Below are 22,549 nucleotides of genomic sequence, written 5' to 3' on the forward strand. Positions count from 1 at the left end.
TCCAATAGTTACATTACATTATTACCATTAATTCCTTCTTGCAATCGTGTCCTTGCAATTATTTGAGGAGAGGATATAATAAAACAGTAAAAGAACAGCTTAGCCTCCATCATTGACCCATTGATCTTCGCCCAAAGGGGCCAAGGGGTAGGTTTCTAATTTCTTCAGTTGCATCAAAATCTTCTATCAAGACTTGACCTTGGGCGAAAACGAAAACAAATTCCTGCGCCTCTTCGACCTGGAACTGGATTCTAAAAATGCCTTTATTCAATTGAGTGTTATGGACCAGAGTCAAGCCTGACTACATTAGTTATTCACATTTTGATATTATTGTCCTGACTAATTAGTTTTGTTACCAAAACATCAAAATCAACCGATCCACATCAAAAACAAATACACTAACCTACCATCATCCCATCTTGCAATATACACACCTAATTAACTAAGAAAGAAGGTGAAGAATGATCGAGTACAAATTACTGGACATAACTAACTTCATACGTCACTTGGAGCCTTGTTTCCACTACTGCAAATACTCTCCCCAAGGAGTTGGGAAGGCCACGAATCTGCAGACGTAGGGTACCTCGCATGAGGTTTGCTTACATTTGAAGCAGGTTTAGTTGAGAGTTGAGCAGAATCAGGTGTGGAATAAGCTTGGAGTTCAGGACGGATGGGAACAACATAAACAGCAGATGCTTGCTGCAAGGCAGGTTCTACAGCAGATAATCCATAGCTATCTCCAGGAAAATGTGATGCCTGAGATTCAGGAGGAGGTACGTTCAAGTCAGGTTTGGAGTGTGCTACCCTTGCTTCTATCTCACTTTGCAGCTTCTCAATCTGAGATTCTAGGGTAGAGTTCTCCTCCTCCAGTTCATTCTTCTCCACAGACACCTGCCCAACATTTCAAGCAACTTAAACGCACAGTGGCTGAAGAGAATGTTGCCATTAGTAAATATACAGGTTCCTTCTTGGTTCTCACAGAAAATAAATGAAGATAGAATATATGCAGAACCAATACAGAAAACCCAAATAAAATAAAATTATATATCAAATTCCGATAGAGCTTGCACATTGGAGAGGGAGGGCAGGTGAGGGAATTATCAGCGGAAAAAGGGCAGTGAAAATTACAAGGGCCTTACATATCGAGATTCAGACAACAAAGATGCATTCTCCTTTCTGAGTGAATCAATCTGACCAAACAAATCCTTCAACAGTCTGGTTGCTTCGCACAGTATTGAGGCTTTCCCACTGTTCTGCTGGTTCAGTTCTGTACAAGGGGAGTCCCTTAGTGAGATATAATCTGTCACCCTCTTCAAAATGACCTAGTCTTTAAAATTGAAACAAGGCTACTCATGAAGTAAAAACATTTATTGGCCTTTGGACAATTATGATGACAAGGAATGAAACAGGGCGGCAAACAAAAACATTTAAAGAGTTAAAAGTTACCAAGAGCATTGGCCAGGTCAATAAAAAGCTCGTTCAAATGCTCGCGCTTCATTTTCTCCCTTTCAGCCTTGTGAATTCTTCTAGGAGCTTTACCCTGATTCTTTTTGGTTGGACAAGGTCTGCACCACAAACAACTTTCAGACATCCAACTAAAATATAACAATTAACTGGTTTTAAACTCAATAAGTATCTTGTAACAACCCAAACTAGATGCTCCAGAAAAAGTATTTGCATCAGATTATTATTGAACTTTAAAACTTTTGCCCCTTGAAGGAGGTAGCAACAAGAGGTCATGTTTAAATGCCATGGCCATTTATAATACAATTCTCCTAAACTCTACAAAAGCTTTGAACTAGAAGCTAACCATCTTATGCTGCTTTAACGGGCTCTAAACATAAACCATAAGATATTACACTACATTTCCTTGTAAACGTTACAAACCGTAACAGCATAATACTGATTTATTTTCCAACTATCAAGATGTAACCCAATGACTACATATGGGGCAAGCAAAATAAACCAACTAAAATTAATTTTAAGATCTTTAATAACTAACCTGTCAATGGATGGATCTGTCAGCACATTGACCTCATCAACCAAGGGAGAAAGATCCTCTGAACCCATGACTATCTCAAATGGGATAAGGGCCTTCAGTAAAAAATCCCCTGAAATACAAACCGGTATCGATTCAATCTTTCAAATCCGTTTAATGAAAACTAACAAACCAAAGTACGCATTCAGCCACTCATTAAAGAAGAGAAAATATAATTACGGTACCATCATCGTACATGGGGATAGATTTACTAAACCTAGTTTTTTGGTTACAATATTTGCATAAATAATTCATTTCTGTAAGTGGCATAAACTAATTTACTTTTCCGAAAGGACGTTTATCAGTTCATAGAAACAATAAATTCGATAACAAAACAAACTGACCAAGACTTGATTGATACCGATTTCATGTTTAACAAACAAAATTACAAATATTTTTATTCTTTCTAACCATTTCCATAAGCTTTCTCCATCATTTTCTTACCAATAAATCAAGAAAACACAGAATTTAAAGATCACAAATATATTACCACCAAACGAAAACCCAGAACAACGAAATTAAAGCCATATACAAAAACCCTAGATCATAAGAAAAAAAAATAATAACAAAAAATTGTAAAAGAATACCTCTTGAATCAGCAGCTTAAGAAGAAAAACAGAAAAGAATTGACGACAGGAATGTGAAAAAAAAAATGAAAAATAAAAACCTAAGAAGAGGAAGAGGAGAATTTGACTTTAAATGAGAGAAATTTAACAAAAATAAACAAGAAGAAGACCTTGGAGTGTTGAAAGGCGTCGAATGTGTGGCGGGAGAATACGATACACAGGATGGCGCGTGTCAGCAACGGGCCACTTCGTTCAATGAACCAGGACACGTGAGGCGGACACGTGTTTTTATTAAATTTTCTATTTTCTTATTTATTTTTGTCGCATGCTGCGTGCCTGCCATTCGCTTTTTTCATTATGCACAACACGTCATCCAGAAACTAAACAAATTTCATATAATTTTATTTCAATTTATTTTTATTTTTTGTTTTTTATAATAATCTTTACCAATATGTCACATATTGTCACGTGCTTTCAAATTGTAAAGATAACGTAAGAGAGAAAGAGCGTGTGGCATCCACAGGGAAGCTAATTGCGTGCGTGCTTACGTACGATTGAAAAGAAAGAAAGGGACAAATTATAATACACGAGGTGGCAGTGGCACAACCCAAAACAGAGTATAACTAATTTATCAGTAAACTGCAAACTTTCACTATTAATACATGATTGAAGAGGCAGCCATTGTTGGAAAACTTTCTTTCTTGATTAAAATGAGCATGTAGTTTGGAATCTTCAGGGCTTTGAGCATCCCAGTGGGAACCTGCGAACCTTCATTCGTCCGTCCAAGGCGAGGGCCAGCAAGTCATATTCTTCCACATACCAGAGCTCAGACACCTTTGCCTGTATTCAAATGCAATCACGGTCAGCTATATATGATTCATGTCATTGTGTTTTTGCATGCAAAATAACAACTTACCTCAAATCCACGAATCTCGCTGTTTAGACGAGCAACTAGCTCATGGAAGAATTTGAGTTGATCTGAAGTATTTTGATGCTCCTGCACATGACACGTGATTGCAAAATCAGCAATTTGATACGATAATGTTTGTTTGCGGCTTAATCTGGGCTGAGGACATTATAAATGTCAAAAATGCTAGGACATTTGTCTAACTTCTTAGTAACGTTATAATTAGGAGTATCCTATAGTCAAAAGGTTATCTAGCAACAATGGCGTAGGGGACGGATTTTCCAGATGCTACGCCGAGTTAACTGTCACTATCTGGCTTTGTCACGGGACTGGCTATATCTTCCCCTCAAGTTCAACTTACTTCCATGAGGTACACTGTAGACTACATAATACCCTTCAAATATAATTTCATACCGAAAAAACCTTTCAATCTGTTAAGTGATTTCAGCCGGTGGTCTGAGATCAGAATTGCTCAAACGTTTCTGCAACCGTTTTCACATGTTCACATACATGTGAAAACAAATTCAACTTCATCAGAACTGACAGCACCTTATAATTTATATTTCACTAGCTTCGTTTAAAGCTAACACCAACTATTACTGCTCGACAACAGATATAAAGCAGCTCAGTTTTCCGTTTGCTAGTTTGCAATTCTAAAATCCTACATGATGTCAATCAGTGACCTATGAGGATAACTGAATGCAACAAACTAGATGATACTTTTATAGTACTACCATGGATGAAGCCGTCGGGTGACCCAGAAGCCTTGCAAATGATGTGTGAAGAATAGCAGCATCATACTGCAGCAGAAAGAAGATTAGTGAGTGCTTTCAAAATTCACAATTTTGATGGCAGTATAGCTAGACACATATTTATCATTTCCATTGCAATGTTCATACAAGGGAAGAAAATTTATCCAGTTATGAAAAAAATTAGCACTAAACAGATCATCATGAAGCTATGACATGAGTTTGGGACCCATTAACAGAAATATATAACCGTTGCAACTGAAACAAGATGAAAAACTATCATTTAGGACATGGTTTGAGTTCAGAGCAATACTGATAACTAGCTGAAGAAAAATTGCATAAGTAATAATTTAAAACGTGGATTTTTTTTTTTTTTTAAACAGAAAACTGTAGATTTAATGTTTTGTTAGATATATGGAAACAAAAAAATAATGAAAGTTATTAGCTACTTTGATTGAAGATTGACCCAACCATGCATAGCATAGTGCAGACAGAACATAAGAAACTTGGAGAAAGCTGGTTAACGTAATAAGTTCCCTTCTTGTTCGGTGGGTGATTTGGATGAAAATATAGACGAAGAAACAAATATGCATGTTTGTGAAGATTACAATCATTTCCAAATCTTAGTGCAAATTTCCTTGTTTTTTAGCTATCCAACATTGCATGCCTGAACATTATATTTCACCATTTTCAGGTTCTGAAAGATTAAAACAAGCTTTTCACACTATTTCACAGTATATAAGATTTCATTTAGTTCTCACAAGCTGCTTTTCAGGTGCATGTGGAAGTGCAGTTCTCAGTTTAGCACGAACAGTTACAGGATCAGCTCCAGAGATCACCTACACCAAAAATTAGGGAATTAATGTCAAATGATACATTAACTTTTAATATGATAGTTCCCAGTGAAATCTGGCACAACTGCCACTAAACATTTAAGTCACACAGAATGGTTCCCTCATCCCTGGCACAAAGGTATCACTAAATGGTTAATCTTCCTAGAGAATAACTAACAAAAATGAGGACAATACACATCCATTATATTCAAAATGACATCAGGAAATGCAAGGAAAGAAATAACTTCACATATGTATATTGAGAGCCTAAATTATACATGAAGCTTTAGGAGAAGAAATAAAAAAATTGCCCTTCCCAAGGCAATAAGACGAAGGTAATTTATGTGCCCAACCTAGAGTGTTGAAAACAATGAGTTATAAGAATCTGATATCATACTTTCTTTCACCAAAAACCAAAAGAATTATATAATATATCATTATTTTCCTTTTCCTTTTACTTTTCACGTGTGAAAATTCCAAAACCATTAACGCTGGCCAGTATCAATGCAACTTTTCTGAGTTGGAGATGATTTGCATGAATCCGATCCCAACTCCACCAGAATCTACAGTAATTGTTTTGACAAGTGAATAAGACAGAAGAAGGTAATTCCAAAGGTTTCAAATGATAATTTCCACCCAAGTTACAGAAGATAAAACTTCCACGTGACAGTACCACATTCAGAATGCAGAAGTTCAATTTCTTTCCAGAGACATAATTTCCATAATATTCATTGTTGCTCCTGTTTTATATTCGTTTACAAGTGCATGTCTGTCACAGAGAGAGAGAGAGAGAGAGAGAGAGAGAGAGGTAGGACAGTAGGAAAGAAAGTAAGAGGAGAATATAAGTTAAAGAAAGTAACCTGCCAGCAACCCAGAAGCACACCTGTTGAAGTTAAAACCACCCTGTCTAGGACAATTTTTAAAGAACAGAGGCCCTCTGCCACAGCTCTAACAGCAGCTGCTTCAGCTTCAATCTAACAAAACGGAAAAGGATTCAAAGTTTAGATCAAAACCCGAGCAAGAAGAGTTAAAAGCATAAAAGAGATATCAGAACTAGCTTAAAAAGGCAACATACCTCATCTTCAGTGGCAGGAACAGGTGAAATATGATGGGAGGCATGAAACATGCTAAAATGGTACAAACTTGAATTCTGAAACCAGATTGCTAACAAAGATACATGTAAGCATGCCAAAAATGGGGTAACAAATAAATAAAATTGAAAATTCTACTCAATGAAGTGGAAAAACATAATACTATGTATTATCCTATGCAAAAAATGATTAACAATAATGCTACGGACATCAATTTTTTGCACCGAAATTTTTTACCGAACGACATGGCTTCCGGTCAGACACAAACACGTTGGACAAAAAACACGTCTCCCGTGAATGGACGATCGTCCAACAATCACAGACAACCGTCCATACTTTATGGACGACCGTTCATCACAAATATGGACGCCCATCCAGAAAATTTTAAAAACAAAATGATCTTATATGGACGCCCGTCCAGAAAATTTTAGAAACAAAATGATTGACACCCCTCCATTTAATACGGAAGGGCGGTCATATACAATGGATGGCCGTCCATATGCAATGGACGACCGTCCACATCATCATTATGTTTATACATTTGCAAGGACTTTTCCTTCAGATTTCAACGCATTATTGTCACAAAGGCTACCCACTTGCTCCATATTTCTTATCTTTTTGTGTGGTCATTGTTATTAGTGAAATTTAATTGCTAAGTCAATGCCAAAACAGGACCTTCTGCTTAATTTGACCTCTAAAAATAAGTTTTGAATTTACATTCATTTTGAAACACTTTCTTAACTGCCAGAGGAACTCTGTATCTAGACACTGGCTTGTGTTGTGGCACAAGAATGGTGACGCATTCCAGATGACGTATTATATTGGAGCAAATCTCAAATGTGGGTTAAATTACTATAGACGGTCGTCCATTGCATATGGATGGCCGTCCATTGTATATGGATGCTCGTCCGTATTAGATGGACGAACGTCAATCATTTTGGTTTTAAAATTTTTTGGACGGGCATCCATCTTATATGGACGCCTGTCCATAGTAAATGGACACCCATCCATATAATATGGATGGGGGGTCCATTGATATTTTTGTGGATGCTCGTCTATTCGTGATGAACGGTCATCTATAAAGTATGGACGGTCGTCCGTAATTGTTGGACGGCCGTCCATTCACGGGAGATGTGTTTTCTGTCAAACGTGTTCACGTCTGACTATGTCGTTTGGTAAAAAATTTTGGTGCAAAAAACCGGTGTCCCTAGCATTATTCAATGATTAATTAGCTCCAAAACATAAATTTACAGAAACAAGATTCATGTGAAAAAGTCGGCTTTATAGCAGCTTACCGTTATACAAAAAATGTGTACTGAATATCAAGTAGTTTACAGCCGCTCTGTCAGCAATACAAGAGCATCAATTTAAAATTTAAGCATCAAACTGTCACAATGAACTAAAAAATATATACAACAAAAGTTACTAGGGTCAAAAGTTCCAAAGCATCCCAAACATTCATGCAAAGCGCAAAATATAAATATTATTCTTAATTAATTTCAAAAACTGGAGCTCAAATTGTATTTCCTGCCATCGCAGTTGTCAAAGTGTGCAATCATTGACAAAAATCACACTTTATTTTCTCAAAAGAATCGTAAAATCAAAAATCCTAAGGAAGGGTTCAGAGATAAAAAAAAGGATGTTTTTCGCTTTGGTAGTTCTTGAGTACATTTATTCAATCACACAAAATGTAGCTCTTGCATATACAACTATTAATAACAAAAGACATAGTAAATCACAATATCACGAATAACAAATAATGCTTACGAGATATGCACTGAGTACCTGTGCTCATATACAAAACATTTGCTCGTACAGGAGGATTTGCTGCCTGAGAAACAGAAGATGAGCCCATGACTTATAAGATATCCAAAATAGCCAAATTAAAGCCTTGCAACTGAATTCACGTATATGTTACCTTTAAGACAGGTGTTACAGTCTCCTTCGTTCTCTTGCGGATTGAAGATGGTCTTAAAGAGGACATGACTGAGATGTTTCCCTTGCTTCAGGAAAACTGCTCATGTTCATCCAAATCCCTTTGCCACTTAGCATACAATTTTGTCCTCCCGCCCACTCCATTGCAATATGATTGATTCGATAAAACCACTCCATAAAGATCAGCGCACCCTACTATGTTTTTGATGTGTCCAGTAGCACGCGCACCGCACTATGCATCCTTCAATGCACTGCAAATTTTTTACTCACTAAAAACTCTAATTAAAACAGTCTGTGACTCTTTAGTCAGAATCTTATTAAGATTTTTCGAGATTCAATCACCGTAATACTGGCATAAAGCTTGCAAATTATATAATTGTCAATCGAATTTAAATCTTAAACCTCGAAAAGGTCTCCACCAAATTCTGCCCGTCCATAAACAATTATGCGGGCCATTCCAGTCTAGTAACGTCGGTCTGCCAACCTAACCACTATTACACATCGCTTCGCACTATTTATCGTCTCCTCAGTCCGGATCACATGGAATCATAAATACACAGGCGTTTGTTCATACATATTCAAAGACTCAATGAAAAATTCATCTTTCATAGGCAGGCACACCCTTTACAGATCAACTCATACGAGAATCTTATAGGCAATAAGTCAAAAATTCCTTCAGTGACCAAAGACGAAGAGAGAAATTACCTGAAACAGAAGCAAGGGTCACAGTTCTGAGAATGAATATTGAGGGCCATGTGGAAAAAGAGTAAACACGCCGAGACGAGCTAAACCAGGATGAAGCACGCAGGGTTCGTTGTAAGGATGTGGCCAACCGAAATTCTTAGCCCTTGACAACATTTGTCTGTCGAATTTGATAAGGATGCCATTAAAATCTCATAAAAGATACTTAATAGTGGGAATTGGCTATTTTGAAACGGTGTAGCTGAGGAACGGCATAAGACGATGAAAGCTTTTGTTGTGGTTAATTAACTTTACACTGTCACCTAACTGTCTAATTCTTTCATTTGTGGTTGTCTGTAACTTTTTATCTCTCTCGGACGTTTTTTTTTTGTTTTTTTTTTTACTTCACAATGACAAGTTTTTCGTTTTTAATTGTTATGTCTTTTACTTTTTTTTTATAAATTCATTGTCTCTCTCACGTCCATATGATGTAAAACGGAGATGCACCATTGGTGATTTTGTAGCATGCACATGAATCCACACAGAAAGGCATTGTTTTGTGGTTTTTCCTAATCTTCTTTGGATTTTCTCTCACTTTGGCTTTTCATCCAAACACTCTGTTGCTCTGCCAATCATACTCTGTAAACATATCATTGAAATCCACAACATCTTCAATGTGATAAATTTACTAAAATCATGATTCACGTGAGATTTTTGTTACTTTTATGTTATAGGTAAGTATGACTAAAATTTGTAAAAATTCATACCTATTTTCCACTTTGCTTACGATAGAAGAAATAATAGATATTAGATATGAACTAGCCATGAAAATGACTCAACGAAGAGACACCCATTTATTAGCTTATAAGGACCTGTCTCTGCTCATGTTATACATCAGTCCATGACCATGTCCAGACAAAATCACACCACATGTTTATCTTTCCAAAAATACAAAAAAAAAAAACCCCAAATGATGAATAATTAATCTTACCTCTTTCGACAACCACATTTTACTTTTTATATTCTGAAACGTGTTCCTAATTAAGCCTTCAACTACATATTAATGTAACTTTGAATTTTAGTTACTTGGTAAATTTTGACCATTGGCTTTTGGATACTAAGCCAATTTATGCATATTTACTAATCGTCGAGCGCTCTAAAGTTACATCGTTCGATCATATCTTTTCAGTTCGTGCATCATCTCATCAGCGAATAAAGAGTTCGTCAATATCATGATCTTTTTGGTCCTAATCACTCGATCTCATGCTTTTATTGCTGTGAAACGAATTCGCTTGGATTATGGGATGTGCCTATGCGTTAAAACCCCCCACTTCACACATAAAATGGAGTGTAGTGGGTTTCGCATTGAGTATGGTCTGCTAATGTGTATAGTGAGATGTCGTAGGTCTAGTGGCGACGTCTTGTCGTTTGGCCTCACACTTCGTGGTTCTCGTCTTCTTCTTTCTTGCTGCCGGGAGCTGGTGACTTTGTAGTAGGCTACCCATTCACCTCACTTGCGTGTGCCTTATATTTACCACACAACTCACATTTCTTGGGTCGCACAACTTTACTTTTAGGTTGCCTACAGCGCAGAGCTTCTCATCGCGGCTCTCCGCCGTGTCTGCGCTCTATCTTGCTGCGTATTGCGCGATCTCTTCACTCTTCTGCTCCTTGGGCTCGTACCGATAGTGGATCGTACAAGCGCGATAGTATCTATTCTTGAGGTAGGCTGAAGGAGTGGGACAAATACAAACGTGCATGGGGTAAGGAAAACAAAGAAGAAGCAAGGGCGTTCAGCCATTGCCCGACTTCCGAGGGAGAGCGCTAGAGTACTTACACGACAGTGACGGAACACATGCAAGGCAGTGAGGCTTCATCCCCGAAAGAGCGGAAGGTGTGAGAATGGGGGCGGGGGCTGTGCTCTTGTTGCGCTGGCTAACTAGCGGTATCGGACAATTGTGAACACAGAGTCCGGAGCTTCACCACCTGCACGCCGAATGGAAGGAATGCCCGCCACATGTATTCTGGGCGTTGGATGGTGAACCTGCAACCTCATGATGGGTATAGCGTGCTGCAAGGGTGAGTAGTATTATGATGAAACAAGAACCTAGTGGAGAGATGTAAGAATTTGCTGGCCCGCCTGAGAAAGGCGATACGCCGTTTTCGTACTCCATCTGCCTCTTGTCGGCGATTAAGAGCTTGGGACTCGGGGGGCGGGGAGCTGATGCGCGGCGTGCGGCGTCGTAACTGAGACTGGAATCTCGGCCAATGGGGGGCGTCGTCAAGGTCGGAGGGCGACGAGCAACCACGGTGCGAGCCTAAGCAACTTAACCGGTGATCTCGGGTGGTTTGCTTTCACCACTGGCTGCCGGGGCAGTCTCTGCGAGTCTCATGCATGTTAGGTGAAGTCGGCGTGTCTGTCGAGTAGCAGCGGTCTCCGACGGTCATGAGTGAAGGTCAGCACGTGTGCTGACGAAGAGTGTGGAGCTGCGTGGTCTCAGTGCTGCGGTCTAGTGGGGATGCGCGCCTGTACGCCAGTGTGGAGAGAGAGAGGGTTCCGCGCAGTGCGTGGATCACATCGCGCGACTGGATTTGGGGTTCATTGTCCATGGTGCGAAAAAAAAGGTACGGCTAGACCCTTGCAATTCTGGTTGAATCGTGTGGTGTTGGTATAAACACCCATGTCCCCCCACACCTAGCTCTACGAAAATCCAAGTTTACAAGCCAAAACAGTGCGCCTACAAATTGATTAGCAACTCTAGGACCGTGCAAACCGGTTTGGGCATAACCTTGAATTCATCTAATTCACCAGTAATATGGGGGATGTTTCAGACGTTAGGTGGTTAATTGATATGAGAAAAATCCAATAAAAGGAGTAAAGCATCCCACGCAACAAAATGAAGTTAAGAAGAAGAACGTTTATTGGAGGTGACCCAATCACCCGTCAGCTGTAGGCTAATCAACTAAATCCTTCAGTAATAGAACAACAAAGTAAACGGCCGATAAGCTCCGAGGTGGAAACTCAAACTCATAAGTTTATTGAATAGATTATTTTACTCGTACTACAATTAGTCTAAAGGGAGTCAGGTTTCACAAATGGTTCTCCATAAAGGATAATCTTTTGTTTTCAAATTAAGGTATGAATTAATTTGTCTGGGTTTGCAGTAACTTTGTACAAAAATTAAAAGTATGTTAAACTATTTTTTGGACGATTCCTGGGAAGAAAATACAAACACAGTGATAATTCAATTTAGTGCTGTACAATTGTAACATATTCCTTTGACAGTTGTCGGTGATGTTCCCTTACCCCCATAATTACCTTTAAATGATTCACTAAAGAAACCTGAAGAAATAGGAATATCCTCTGAGAAAGCAGAAGAATAGGCAAACTAAAAAGAAAAAGGGTTGATTGAATGTAAGGGAAGAGAGAAATGGTTGAGAGTTGGTAGGGATGAAAACTCAAAACTATTTCCACATTTTTCCAATGAGACCCAATCATTCAATGTGACCATCAAAACATGGCCCCAAAAAATGAACGGTACAGATTTAATGGTTGATGGCCACATATCAGTCAGGGTATCATTAAACCCACCACAATCTGGGTGGCAGGCCAGGCCAGTATAAACTTACTTACCTACTAAATTACTTACAATTTCAAAAGAAAAATAAAAGAAAGAGAGAGAGTAGAGAGAGCGAGAGAGAGGAGGAATGATCCCCTGTTTTTGTCAGTGACATTGTACATTGGTTTGGGCAATGAGCAGCAGCTGGGACCCATTACCTGAGCAACACCTGGAACTGATAAGGGTTTTCGACCCCAACCGTCCTATTAACCCCGTTTCTCTCAAGAAACTTAATCATTGATGCAGTAAACCCTTGAGATTCAGGCAGATATTAGAATCAGGAACCCTTTTAAAGAACAAAGTAAATCAAATTTTAAATACCATAAATGCGCTACTTATTCTACTGTTTCATTTCTTTCACTACACTAACTTTCTTTGCCTTTTTACTATAACAACAATAACACTTCCTTCACAATATGCCAGAAAAAATCAAAATACCCATTTACTACTTTTCCTCAATTCATTCGCCAATGCTGTATATCATATTTTTGTTCTCCATTACAAACCAACAATTACACAGATAGTACTGCTTAATATTTGGAAATAAGAATAATTGCCACAAACTCTATGAATGGATCAAGATATTGAGTAAACATGAAAATTCAATGAAAGAAACCCAAATAGAGAGGACCTCTTTAAGCCAAACCAGGAAATACCCATATGTTAAATAATAATAGTAGTATAGTAGTAGTAGTATAGAAAACTGTCCTTTTCTTTCTTTTCTTTTCCCTTCAAACCCTAATGACAAACCCACCCATGGCCAACCCATATTTAACCACAACCAAGAAAAAAAAATTTGGAATATAAAAACTCGGGCCATCAAACCTCCGTGTGTTACACATCATCAAACTACCACAAAGTATTAAAGGTTTGATCTTTTTTTATTATTGATTGACTGTTGTATCGGGCCGACTCATCCCTCCCACGTGAGTGATGTGAATCCACTTGCTTTGCGATTCTGATATTCCGGTGCCGGAAATCGTGTCTATATGATTTAATCCGGCTACATGTCAAACTGCCCTTCATTCATATGCCCACTACCTCCACCTCCGCCACCACCGCTGCCATACCTTGACCCTAATTTTTGACTAGGCATTAAGCGCCAAAGGGTTGAAAAATTCATAAAGTAAACCCACTTGAACATCAGTGCCTCTATACAAAGCGCTATTTATTTACTGAAGGAAATGTCCATACTGGGTCACCGGCTTCATCACTGGATTATTCGAATTTGCAACCATCCAAAAATTAGCCGGAATTTGACCATGTCCATGACCATGACTTGCCGGAATCGCACCAGTACTTGAACTGCACAAGTAATTCCCCATTTGATGCTGTGGGATAGCTCTTGTTTCGGGCCTTCCTCTTTCTCCCTAAACTCTCCTCCGCCTCTGATAACTCCAAGGAATCTATTATTATTATCTCGCAATTCTTGCTGGCTTGCAACATAGCATTCAAATTGTTAGCGGAAATTGAGAAATGTTGTGTGTGTGTTGCGAGAGAAACCAATACAGGAAACCAACTCCGGACGTTGTTGCATAGAGAAGTTTTGAGCTTGTATTTACAGATCTTAACTGAGATGGTAACTGACATGCTGAGCCGAGCTACGTAGTTAAATATTAAGCGACGTGAAGTTAGCAGGGATTGTCCAGTGCCCGGGGCGGCGATCACTGCAGGCTCGGCTTGTTGAAGCAACCACTCTATGGTTTCACCGTCAATTTGTGACCAAGCTCACGAGTAAGCTGAAAAACCCTAGCGGCACAGAGAGCAGGCATGCGAATCTGCGGCACGTCCATCAACCTTGGTGTGTCTATCTTTAGTAGAGGTTCTTTAGTAGGAGGTTTCTTGGAAGCTTCGAAGAATTTTGAAAGTAGAATGGACGGTTTGTTGTTGAAGTAGTTGTGTTTGTGTTTGTGTTTGTGTTTGGTTTGTGTTTGAGTTGAGTTTAAGTTCATGATGATGAGGATACTAGTAGAGATAGGAATGAAGGATAGGGTGAGAAGATGAACCTGGTTGGTCTTCTTCTTTCTTTTCAAGATAGTGGAATGAAATGTTATGCGGGGTGGTGTGGTGGATTGATGATCATCACTGCCTGCCTCCTTCCATGATAGCATCAAAGTAGTAGGTTTGTTCATCTAATGGCCTTTTTTATGAGAGACTGTGAATCAAGAGATTTAGTTTATCCCTTTGTGGGTCTCTATCTGTTTAAAGACTAGAGTACATATACAATAATAGTGATCTTATAATTTCTTTTCTTTTCTTTTTTATTTATTTATTTATTAATTGAATAAATTTATTTTTGAGAATTAATAGCTAAGAGAAGAGAGAGAGAGAGAGGATAAGGAGAAGGAATTGCTAGCAAAGCTTTAAGCAACAAAGATAATGAGTGGGAATTATATGGGTGAGCTTTAAAAAGCAAATTTTTTTATGAAAAAGAAATTGTTTTTATTTTTTATTTTTTAAAAAAGAAAAAAAAATTATTAATGAATCTGAAGAAGGGCTCCTTTTTATTGTGGTTGGACAGCCCCTTTGGTTCAGACTCCACGTGAGGTGCTCTTTTTATCATTCAATCCATAAAGACAATGGTGGCCGGTGTGGGACCCAATCCCAAGTCAAAAAATTGAGAGACTTAGAAAGGAAAGATTATCATGTGGGTCCCTTCTCCATTCAAGTAATCATTTCATTTTGCCTTTCGCCTTTGCCTTTCTTCTGCACCTTTGCTGGGAGACTTTGGGATTCCTCCAGTGGCTGCCTTTGCCCTTCTTCCATTTAATTACCTCTTAATCTCTAGCTAATTACCTTAGGATTCGCCTTCAGTTTTGGATTATACAGCTGATGTTAACTCCACCCACTTAAATAAAGTTGAACCCAGAATCCATTCCAGTCCAGTCCTCATCTTTCCCTTGTATTCATATGGAGGTTTTCTTTTCTTTACTTATAATTAAAAATGGTTTGGCAGAAGTTTCTTTGAATGAATACTGTTTTTTTTATTTTCGTCAAAGGAAAATGATTCTTAAGTCTTCATCCGTGGATTAATCATTAATGGAGGGACATTTTCTTTTTTTTTTTATTGTATTTGGTAAGCAGTACTTTGTGTAGTTAGAAAGATTCACTACCAATGCTTTGTCTGATTTAATGTTATATCTGATCATACTTTGATTGCATTAATGTGACATTTGATCTTTGTGTTGTACAAATTATATATACTCATTCAACCACTAACCCTAATTTTAAGAAGATTAAAGAAATTTTGGAGGTTGAATTTAATGGACTTATAAAAAAATCATGAATTTCTTCCCTCCTCCTTTAGTCTCTTCTACTTTTTACATGGGTGATTAATTTGCTCTTATCAGAATCGTGAAAAAGGAAACATGGGATGCTCAAAATATACTTTCTTTCTTTCTTTCTTTGTTCCTATCTTTCTTTTCCTCCTTGGCGTTCAACCATTTTTTACTAAATGGAAAGTGAAAATTACTTGACGTCCATTTGAGTAAAAAACAGCTCAGAATAGTGAATCAGAATTTATTCTTCCATGAATGGCTGTCAGATCTCGCACAGTTCCACTCATGAATATATACAAGAACTAAAAGCTTCAACTTTTCTCATCATTTCGTGTGTGTATACTAATAACATGCCATTTGAACTATGCATGTAATTTGTAATTAAGTTTCACTGATGAAATTAACAGAAAAACCATTTTCAAAGATGTATATTGTACATATTGCGATATTGATATGGGTTGGGTGGTGCCAGCAGAGACTGATAGTTTCTGTTCTGTGCATGTACAATAGTACTGCTACGATGGTGGACCTATACTGTGCGCCATTTGTGAAGAGCTCCATTCGCTAAAATTTTGTTGCCTTTTCTCAGACGACATTTCTTTGCTCTTATGTTTTCCAGTACCGAAACGCCATTGAAGAAGATAGGTTACCTTCCAATCTATTAATATCTGTCCGACAACTCCAACATATATAGAGATTACATGGATTTTTTTAGTTGATACTTGATCAAGATAGCTTGCTCGCTCGTTATTTAATTTTTCTCCTATATCTCTTACAGTAGTAGTCCATTGGAAACTGTTTGAGTATCACAATTATGAGTATAGGATCAGTGGTTGGTACTAAATTTTGACCGACACCAATATCTGTAAATTCACAAGAAGCCAAACTCTGTAGGTCCATTCAGTCAATTCGGCTTCATGATGGTAATCCTCCAGACACCAGTTGTGCTTAGCTAATGGGTTTTATTAACTGGAAAACTACAAATTTATGAGCTCATCAGTTTATACATTAAGACTTTACTCAAACATATATACATATATGATAAGCTGTATCTATATTTTTGTAAGTTTGAATAACATGAACAAGAAAATCTACACTCTCTGGGTAATACCACAAACAGATTTCTAACCAAAACAGAACTGATCATCTTCTATAAGACGCTAGCACCCTCTGACATTTTTATTCTCCTAAATGTTGGGCTATGGTTAAGCAACCAAAGCCCAATACAAATTGTGATTTTGAGCTAAATAAACCAGTGATTTAGACCGAAACCATGAAAAGCTTGGGGATTTGAGTTGGGCTTTTGTTGATTTAGCAAATAATTTAAAAACCCACTTCAAATAAACTCAAGATTCTTAATAAAAAAAAAAAAAAAAATTAAGCTAAACCCTAATTGATTAGTGAAATGAAGGTTATTTGTCAATTAATTATAAGAGAGTATTTTAATTTTAGTGATTAATTACGTAAATATTAATGAGAAATTGATTTATGTAAAAAAGGTAAAAAGAGAGAGAAAGAGGAATAATTTGCAGGTTGACGCATCAAAGTAGAGACAGTTGGTATCTTTTGCATTTATGAGTTAGGGCTGACGTCATACAAGATCCGATAGCAACAGGTTGCTGATGGCGAGTCACATCAACTTCAAATTGACATATTTTTGTCTGCCAACTAGACAGCACTGATGGCAAGAGATCCACGCGCCTCATATGTTTGGTGAAATCCACTTCCCCCATGCTGTCACTCACTCTCGTTGTCTGTCATGCAACACGTGATTTGATTTTTTTGACGAAGGAGCGTCATCAAGTTTTAAGTAGTTGTCCTCCTCCTAAATTTCTGGATATGACCGCTCAAGTACATATCACGCACTCAATAAAATGCATTTCCAAATTTTAAGACATAATTCAGTTCTCATATTCCCTATTATTTCTTTTTATAATCCAAAATGTTTTTACTTATTTTGCAGTTTCCAATTTAAATCGAGAATCGGAAAGAGGAAAAATGACCATACAAGTGTTATTCATTGCATCATTCCGAATAATTCCTTTTTCGTTATATTATTTTTTAATATAATATTTTTTAAGGAATTCTATATAGAACTTATGATAAACTTTGATTTTTAAATTAAATAATTTATTTATTGTAGACATAAAAATCTACCTGTACGGAATGGGGGTTTGATCCCGTGAGGTTGAGGCCACTAGCGATCCGCTGCACCTGTACACGTAGAGAAACAAACGCGTGAAGCGAACGGGGAAATACCGGGGTGATGTTTGCCGTAGGCACTCCGACGCTCAAGTTAGCAAGGCTGAAAGAGGCTAGTATAGTGAGAGTTAGGGAGTAAAGAGGTTATCGAAAGTCTAGTCGGAGACTGTGACTACGGTGGTGATGTGAAACTCTCAAGTAGGAGCTTCGGGTGTGAAGGTGTAATGTAATTTGTCTCTTGTGAGAGGGCTGACCTCTGTTTATATGGCGACTATCTGGTCTCCCAATCCTGGTGGGAGTAGAAGTCCTAGTATAACTCTGATGCAAACCCTAGAAGAGTTAGGGTGGTGGTGAGCTGTCTTACCTCCGTCCGAATATGAAGGTGATTTGAACAAGAAAACCACTTTAAGTAGGAAAGTGATCAGGAACAGGAAAGTGACTTCGAATAAGAGATTGATCAGGAACGGGAAAGTTATTAATGGGGGTCGTGGGCTCTGAACTTACCTATGGGCCTAGGAAGTGAACTGGAACTGGGAGGCCCGTGCCCAGATTGTTTGGACAGGCCGTATCTCGTATCAAATAGGACTAATCTGGCTTGGGCCTCTTTGGGCTTAGGCCTGACCTCTTCCTCACTAGTGGTCCTGTTTTCTTATTTGGGGCACGGATGATTTTTTGCCCTAACATTTATTATATATAGTTAAACCTCGACAAATTAATATTTTTGAAATTATGAAAATTTACTAACTAATCGATATATTATTTGATTGTATAATTAATAAATTATTAATTTATTGAGGTTTTTTTTTTTTTTTTTAAGAACATTGAACTTAATGCATGTACATATTGTATATAGTTAATGTGATATAAGGAATAACTGTTTGAAAATAACATTATCAGCCTAACTTATAACTAGAAATTAATTTGATATAAAGAATAGCTCATAGTTAATGTGGTATAAGAAATAGCTTTAAAGCCTCATAATTTAGTCATGTATATATATAATTTTGATGTATAAAAATATTATTAATTTATATATCAAGTGATAGCTATGTGTTTACTCTATTGGTCCCAAGTTGGGACCAACAAAAAATATTATCTAATAGGGGCGAATTACAACTTCTGGATTTTGACCAACCTTAACAGAAATATTAATGGACAAAAAAATTAATGTACAATTAATTTTTATTTTAACCCGCCCTAACATAAATTTTTGGATTCACTACTGTTATGTAATCAAGGTTATTAATTTATAGACGTTTAAGTATATGTATCCTTGATCCCATTGATAAAAGGAGGATGAAACAATGTTATATTGATATCAAATGCCTTAAATAATTTATCAATATTTTTTTTTTATATAAAGCAAAAAAAGAGAATATGGGAATTATTTAAAGCTTGGTTTTGATTTCATAGAATATGCTTTAAAACGTTAAAACTAATAGAGTTTGATTACATAAGCAAAGATGAATGTCCTTTTCTAGGAAAAAGCAATGATAATCCACACTTAGATTTTCTTTATTCCTGATGTTTGACGTTGTCGAGACAAACTGTGTTATCATTCTAGGAGCGGTACGCTCGTTCATTGATTTGATGTTGGGATAAGATTATAATAAAAATAAAATCTAGTGTTAGATATTTATTTTGGATTGATGTCATATAAGTGACATTTATACTTTATGTCTTATAAATAATACGACAATTGATTGAATATTATCAATAATAGGGTTCAGCATAGTGCCAACTCACAAGGTTTGGCACCAAAAGCTTTTCCTAAGTTTGGGAAATTGATGTCGGCGTCACCAAATAACAATTTTATTAGTCCAGTTAAATGTAACAGTCTCGGGGTAGAAAAAAACATTTTGAATGAGCCGTTATGAATTTTTGGCCCATCGATTGAAAGTTTCACCCGAATAACTAGTAATTTTGATTAGATAATCGAAATTTTTGATTAAAATGGTTGATCGTTTTGGTATAGATTACTTAGATGTAAAAATTATCAATCGTTTGATTAAAGTCATCAAATGTTTATTTAAAATATCTTTAAAACCATTACACGATATATTTAATTAACATAAACTTTATACGAGATGTTAATGTTAATCTCCCAAAATTTTGGAGAAAAACTCTTAATTATACAATTATTTATGTATAATTGTGAATCACTACTCACTTCATTAAGGTATTATACAAAATTGATATTCTTTGTGACAATGTTTGAAAAATTAATTTTCAAAAAAAAGTAAATTAAATATAAAAGTAAATAATAAAAAAAGAATTCCAATCCTATTATAAAGATATCAACTTACAAAGTAATTTTTTTTCGACTTTGAAATTCTTGATAATTGCATTAATTCACATATTTTGGGAAGATGACGGCAAGTTTCCATTGGTTGAGGGTATGTGACAATAACGAACTGGCAAAGAATTGATATTGTCAATGTCAATGTCACTGTCACTGTTGCAAGTTGTGGATATGTTATCCAACTAATCTTGGTCATATCCAATCAAAATTCACCACCTAAGCACAAAACGACACCCAAAGCGCAAAACCAATCTTCTAACACCGACTCTAACCCATTACTTCAAATTGACATGATTTTTCCGGTATAATACTGATACATCTTTCATCATTACATCAAATATTATATTAAAAGAGATATTCTTTTGAGTATATATATATATATTTTTTATAACAATAAATAATTAATCTATTTTATTTATTATTTTTACATATATTAATTAAAGATTAGGAATGATATTTTTATTAAATAATAATTACTTTAAAAATTATATTAATTTAATAAAATTAAGTATTTATTTAATAAAATAAATATTACATTTAATATAGAAAAAATATTATTTTAGTTTATATGAACAACAAGGTCAAAGATCTCAAAATAACTTTAGTTCTTTCTAATATTTTGATGATCTTAGAAGATTCGGAACTAATCTACCAGAATACTAAATTGTTATTTTAGTTTATGTGGTATTTTCTTTTAATTTTAGTGTTTTTAAATTAGTGTTAATTTTTATTTTGAGTTATTGTACTTTAATATCTGTATTGAATAAAGTTTTGCTTTTAATTTTTTATCATTTTTTAATTATATCATTATTATGAATTTATTATTATAAATATAAATATAAATAATAATCAAATTAACTTAAATACAAATAACCAAAAAAAAAAAAATTTCACTATTTAAACAGTGCCACGCCAATTTGGTGTGGATGAACAGTGTTACACCAAATTTGGCGTGGCATTGTTCATCTGCACCAAATTGGTGCAGAAAATGGCATTGCATTGGAGCACTTCTTTCAAGCTATTTTGGTGTTTTTTACACCAAAATAGCATGGGTTGGAGATGCCTTGAGAGTTTTTTTTGGTTGGTTTTGAGGGATTTTTAATTAGACTGATTTTAAGGTGTTTTAAAATCATTATTTACCAGATTTTTTATGTACTAATTTTGGGGGTGTTTGTATGAGCTTATGAAAATTAGCTTATAAGCAACAAGTGCTTATAAGTTAATTTTAGCTTGTAAGCATTTGAAATTTTTAGCAATTACGTATTTGGTTAAAGTACTTATAAGCATGGTTTTAAAAGCCGGACCGGACCGGCCGGTCCAACCGGTTGATTACACAATTTTCTCACTCAAGGGACCAACATTCTAATGTGACCCATCAAAACATGGCCCACTAAAAATGAACGGTACAGATTAATGAGGTTGATGGGCCACATACACTCAGTAGGGTCATTAAAACCCACCGATCTGTGGTGGCAGGCCAGGCCAGTATAAACTTACTTACTACTAAATTACACAATTTCAAAAGAAAAATAAAAAAAGAGAAGAGAGAGAGAGAGAGAGAGAGGAGGAATGATCCACCTGTTTGTCAGTGACATTGTACATTGGTTTGGGCAATGAGCAGCAGCTGGGACCCATACCTGAGCAACACCTGGAACTGATAAGGGTTTTCGACCCCACCGTCCTATTAACCCGTTTCTCGCAAGAAACTTAATCATTGAGTGCAGTAAACCTTGAGATTCATGGCAGATATTAGAATCAGGAACCCTTTTAAAGAACAAAGTAAATCAATTTTAATTCCATAAATGCGCTACTTATTCTACTGTTCATTTCTTTCACTACACTAACTTTCTTGCCTTTTTACTATAACAACAATAACACCTTCCTTCACAGATATGCAGAAAAAATCAAATACCCATTTGTACTTTTCCCAATTCATTCGCCAATGTCTGTATATCATATTTTTTCTCCATTACAACAAAAATTACACAGATAGTACTAGCTTAATATTTGGAAATAAGAATAATTGCACAAACGATGATGAAGATGGATCAAGATATTGAGTAAAATAAAATTAAAAATGAAGAAGAAACCCAAATGAGAGGGACCTCTTTTAGCAAACCAGGGAATACCCATATGTTAAAATAATAAGTAGTAGTAGTAGTAGTCGTAGTAGAAGAGAACGTCTTTCTTTCTTTCTTTCCCTTCAAAAATAATGACAACACCACCATGGCCAACCCATATTAACCACACCAAGAAAAAAATTTGGAATAATAAAAACTCGGGCACATCAAACTCACGTGTGTTACACATCGATCAAACTACACAAAGTAATTAAAAGGGTTGATCT

The 22,549-nt window shown here is 36.4% G+C and overlaps 2 protein-coding genes and 1 pseudogene across 2 annotated transcripts; all 3 read right to left on the bottom strand.

The window, feature by feature from the left end:
• Nucleotides 1-245: 245 nt before the first annotated feature.
• On the bottom strand, nt 246-2,563 carry LOC116127497 (transcription factor bHLH47). The gene is made up of 4 exons (XM_031413159.1): nt 2,003-2,563; nt 1,447-1,565; nt 1,140-1,267; nt 246-891 (listed from the first exon to the last, which is right to left on the bottom strand). Exons 1-4 carry the CDS (start codon nt 2,068-2,070, stop codon nt 496-498), a joined length of 711 nt encoding a protein of 236 aa, XP_031269019.1. The 5' UTR covers nt 2,071-2,563; the 3' UTR covers nt 246-495.
• A 595-nt stretch (nt 2,564-3,158) lies between these two features.
• On the bottom strand, nt 3,159-7,462 carry LOC116127498. The gene is made up of 6 exons (XM_031413160.1): nt 6,169-7,462; nt 5,954-6,067; nt 5,022-5,099; nt 4,246-4,311; nt 3,521-3,601; nt 3,159-3,444 (listed from the first exon to the last, which is right to left on the bottom strand). Exons 1-6 carry the CDS (start codon nt 6,217-6,219, stop codon nt 3,337-3,339), a joined length of 498 nt encoding a protein of 165 aa, XP_031269020.1. The 5' UTR covers nt 6,220-7,462; the 3' UTR covers nt 3,159-3,336.
• Nucleotides 7,463-13,423: 5,961 nt separating this feature from the next.
• LOC116127510 lies at nt 13,424-22,138 on the bottom strand (annotated as a pseudogene).
• Between the last annotated feature and the right edge of the window lie 411 nt (nt 22,139-22,549).

Source organism: Pistacia vera, unplaced genomic scaffold (assembly GCF_008641045.1).
Source record: "Pistacia vera cultivar Batoury unplaced genomic scaffold, PisVer_v2 Contig192, whole genome shotgun sequence".
Classification (NCBI taxonomy): Eukaryota; Viridiplantae; Streptophyta; class Magnoliopsida; order Sapindales; family Anacardiaceae; genus Pistacia; species Pistacia vera.